The 3,966-nt window shown below is 55.2% G+C and overlaps 1 protein-coding gene, 1 long non-coding RNA gene and 1 pseudogene across 2 annotated transcripts in view; 1 reads left to right on the forward strand and 2 right to left on the reverse strand.

Annotated features, from left to right (window-relative positions):
• The window catches only part of LOC139025963 (uncharacterized), an 8,633-nt gene extending 6,535 nt beyond the window's left edge, over positions 1 to 2,098 (reverse strand). Inside the window, exon 1 of the long non-coding RNA XR_011477660.1 lies at positions 1,974 to 2,098. This is a non-coding gene — a long non-coding RNA (uncharacterized lncRNA). The remainder of the gene's footprint in view (positions 1 to 1,973) is intronic.
• LOC112076250 (alpha-(1,3)-fucosyltransferase 4-like) lies at positions 542 to 1,978 on the reverse strand (annotated as a pseudogene).
• A 156-nt stretch (positions 2,099 to 2,254) lies between the features above and the next one.
• On the forward strand, positions 2,255 to 3,337 carry LOC112076251 (alpha-(1,3)-fucosyltransferase 4-like). The gene has a single exon (XM_024143095.2). The coding sequence runs from the start codon at positions 2,309 to 2,311 to the stop codon at positions 3,107 to 3,109; it is 801 nt and encodes a 266-aa protein (XP_023998863.2). The 5' UTR covers positions 2,255 to 2,308; the 3' UTR covers positions 3,110 to 3,337.
• Positions 3,338 to 3,966: the final 629 nt, after the last annotated feature.

Genomic DNA, 3,966 nt, shown 5'->3' on the forward strand with positions numbered 1-3,966 from the left:
CTATGAGGGTTAGCTGGGGGGGGGTTAGCATGGTGGCCATGAGGGTGCTGGGGGGGTTAGCATGGTGGCCATGAGGGTTAGCTGGGGGGGGGGTTAGCATGGTGGCCATGAGGGTTAGCTGGGGGGGTGGGGGGTTAGCATGGTGGCCATGAGGGTAGCTGGGGGGGGGGGTTAGCATGGTGGCATGAGGGTTAGCTGGGGGGGGTTAGCATGGTGGCCATGAGGGTAGTGCTGGGGGGGGGGTTAGCATGGTGGCCATGAGGGTTAGCTGGGGGGGGGGTAGCTTAACCCATCCCACTGCCCGTCCATTAGTTTTAGGAATGCTTCCAAAAGCAGCTGTCAACCAACACACACACACACACACACACACACACACACACACACACACACACACACACACACACACACACCACACACACACACACACACACACACACACACACACACACACACCACACACACACACACACACACACACACACACACACACACCACACACACACACACGACTGAACCCTGACTAATACAAATAACTAACAGACCAAGTGAATCACAGTTCAATGACGTTACAAAAAGTGAATTCCCGTGAACCACGTTTTGCTAGATGTTGTTAAAGACAGTTCCTACGGAGTCGCTGCTACAGACTGGGCTGTGGGCTAGATATCTGACCAATCATGTTCACATATCAGAAGGTCAGAAAGCAGTCATAGGTCAGGACTCAAACCAGCGCTGAAGGTTGGTGATGTGTCAGTCCGGAGTCTGTGTTTCCGCACGGCGCGACACGCTGTGCAGTAATGCTCCGCCCAGAAGCGGTCAGGTGTACGCTGTAGCTCCTCTCCAGGCCAGTGTGTCTCTGCAGGAGGGCGGGCTCCGGCGTAGCAGCAACAGGTATTGGGCGAGCAGGCGGGGAGAGGAAGTCGTCCCATGGATAAAGGCCTCAGGGGGAGGAAGCGTTCGTAGTTTTCCCGCGGCGGCCCGAGAACTACAGGAACGGCCCCAGCCAGTAAGGAGTTCCAGAGCTTCTCGGTGATGTAGTCGGTGTGCTGGGAGTTCTCCAACGCCAGATAAAACAGGAAGCGCCTCATCGTGCGCACCACAGTGCTGTCCTCTGGCAGTGGCACACCTGCACGCCCAAACACATCCACCGCAACGTAGTTAACCAGCCGACGGTAATACGCCACGCGGCCTGCGACTCCGACCAGTTACTGATGACCCAGGCAGTAGGGGGCCGTCTGGGGCGTGTGTGCGTGGGGCGTTGCTGAAGGTCGAAGGCGGGCACCAGGTAGCCGTAAGGAAGGAATATGTCTGAATCTGCACGGTAGGTCATGGTGAGAGATTGAACACGCCCTCAAACCGCCGCAGCCACGACCACGTAGTGTAGACGGGATCACGAGCATCTCAGATACATTCGATCCGATCCACTGTCGTGGCCTCGGCGGTCGTGTGGTCTGACGGGAGCGCCGTGGCGTTGGTCGTTATCTCACGGTGGTGCATATGATGGCGTCAGCCCAGAGGTACATGCGCCGTCGCGTCAGTACGCACCCACGGATTCCAAAGCGCGCCTCACAGTCCGGCAGTCTGCGGTAACGGCCGAAGGGTGCGTCCACAGAAGAAGGGTGACATCTCTGGGTTCACCTCAGTCAGAGGGAAGGGTTGCTCTCGCGGCTCCGGGAGATTGAGCAAACACACTCCGAGGAGGAAAAAGAGAGCACCGCCGAGAGCAGCGAAACATGACGTTCTCAGAACAATCACTCTACGTGTTTTGATTCGGAGCAGACGGGGCCTTAGCAGCTCTGGAGAGAGGTAGAACGACCCCCTGTTACCCACTGGGTAAGCCACTGAGTTATCTCCATGAAATACAGTCAAACGTCCAGTCCTTATTTCCATTAAGTTATCCAGCACCCTCTTCCATTAACTCCAAAGTTCTAGAAATGTAATGTCCACCTCTCTGTCACATTCTCCTCTCCATTCACCTGGTGTAGTCTAGAACTCAGAATAACCGATCTCTCCATTCACCTGGTGTAGTCTAGAACTCAGAATAACCAATCTCTCCATTCACCTGGTGTAGTCTAGAACTCAGAATAACTGTTCTCTCCATTCACCTGGTGTAGTCTAACTAGATAATCCCTACGGATCGAATCAGAATAACCGATCTCTCCATTCACCTGGTGTAGTCTAGAACTCAGAATAACCGTTCTCTCCATTCACCTGGTGTAGTCTAGAACTCAGAATAACGGATGTCTTTCACCTGGCGGACTGTGAGGCGCGCTTTGGAATCCGTGGGTGCGTACTGACCGACGACCGGCGCATGTACCCTGGGGCTGACGCCATCATCATGCACCACCGTGAGATAACGACCAACGCCACGGCGCTCCCGTCAGACCCACGACCCCGTGGCCAGAARTGGATCTGGATGAATTTTGAGTCCCCGTCTMACACTCGTGGCCTGCGGCGGTTYGAGGGCKTGTTCAAYCTCACCATGACCTACCGTGCAGATTCAGACATATTCCTTCCTTACGGCTACCTGGTGCCCCGCCTTCGACCTCACGCCAACGCCCCCACACACACACGCCCCAGACGGCCCCACCTACTGGCCTGGGTCATCAGTAACTGGTCGGAGTCGCAGGCCCGCGTGGCGTATTACCGTCGGCTGGTTAACTACGTTGCGGTGGATGTGTTTGGGCGTGCAGGTGTGCCACTGCCAGAGGACAGCACTGTGGTGCGCACGATGAGGCGCTTCCTGTTTTATCTGGCGTTGGAGAACTCYCAGCACACCGACTACATCACCGAGAAGCTCTGGAACTCCTTACTGGCYGGGGCCGTTCCTGTAGTTCTCGGGCCGCCGCGGGAAAACTACGAACGCTTCCTCCCCCCTGAGGCCTTTATCCATGTGGACGACTTCCCCTCTCCCCGCCTGCTCGCCCAATACCTGTTGCTGCTACGCCGGAGCCCCGCCCTCCTGCAGAGACACCTGGCCTGGAGGAGGAGCTACAGCGTACACCTGACCGCCTTCTGGGCGGAGCATTACTGCAYAGCGTGTCGCGCCGTGCGGAACCACAGACTCCGGACTGACACCATCACCAACCTTCAGCGCTGGTTTGAGTCCTGACCTATGACTGCTTTCTGACCTTCTGATATGTGAACATGATTGGTCAGATATCTAGCCCACAGCCCAGTCTGTAGCAGCGACTCCGTAGGAACTGTCTTTAACAACATCTAGCAAAACGTGGTTCACGGGAATTCACTTTTTGTAACGTCATTGAACTGTGATTCACTTGGTCTGTTAGTTATTTGTATTAGTCAGGGTTCAGTCGTGTGTGTGTGTGTGTGTGTGTGTGTGTGTGCGGGAGCATTACTGCATAGCGTGTCGCGCCGTGCGGAACCACAGACTCCGGACTGACACCATCACCAACTTCAGCGCTGGTTTGAGTCCTGACCTATGACTGCTTTCTGACCTTCTGATATGTGAACATGATTGGTCAGATATCTAGCCACAGCCCAGTCTGTAGCAGGACTCCGTAGGAACTGTCTTTAACAACATCTAGCAAAACGTGGTTCACGGGAATTCACTTTTTGTAACGTCAATGAACTGTGATTCACTTGGTCTGTTATAGTATTTGTATTAGTCAGGGTTCAGGTCGTGTGTGTGTGTGTGTGTGTGTGTGTGGTGTGTGTGTGTGTGTGTGTGTTGTGTGTGTGTGTGTGTGTGTGTGTGTGTGTGTGTGTGTGTGTGTGTGTTGTGTGTGTGTGTGTGTGTGTGTGTGTGTGTTTTTTTGACAGCTGCTTTTGGAAGCATTCCTAAAACTAATGGACGGGGCAGTGGGATGGGTTAAGCTACCCCCCCCAGCTAACCCGCATGGCCACCATGCTAACCCCCCCCCCCCCCCCCCCCCAGCTAACCCTCATGGCCACCATGCTAACCCCCCCCAGCTAACCCTCATGGCCACCGTGCTAACCCCCCCCCCC

This window comes from Salvelinus sp. IW2-2015, unplaced genomic scaffold (assembly GCF_002910315.2).
Source record: "Salvelinus sp. IW2-2015 unplaced genomic scaffold, ASM291031v2 Un_scaffold3646, whole genome shotgun sequence".
Lineage (NCBI taxonomy): Eukaryota > Metazoa > Chordata > Actinopteri > Salmoniformes > Salmonidae > Salvelinus > Salvelinus sp. IW2-2015.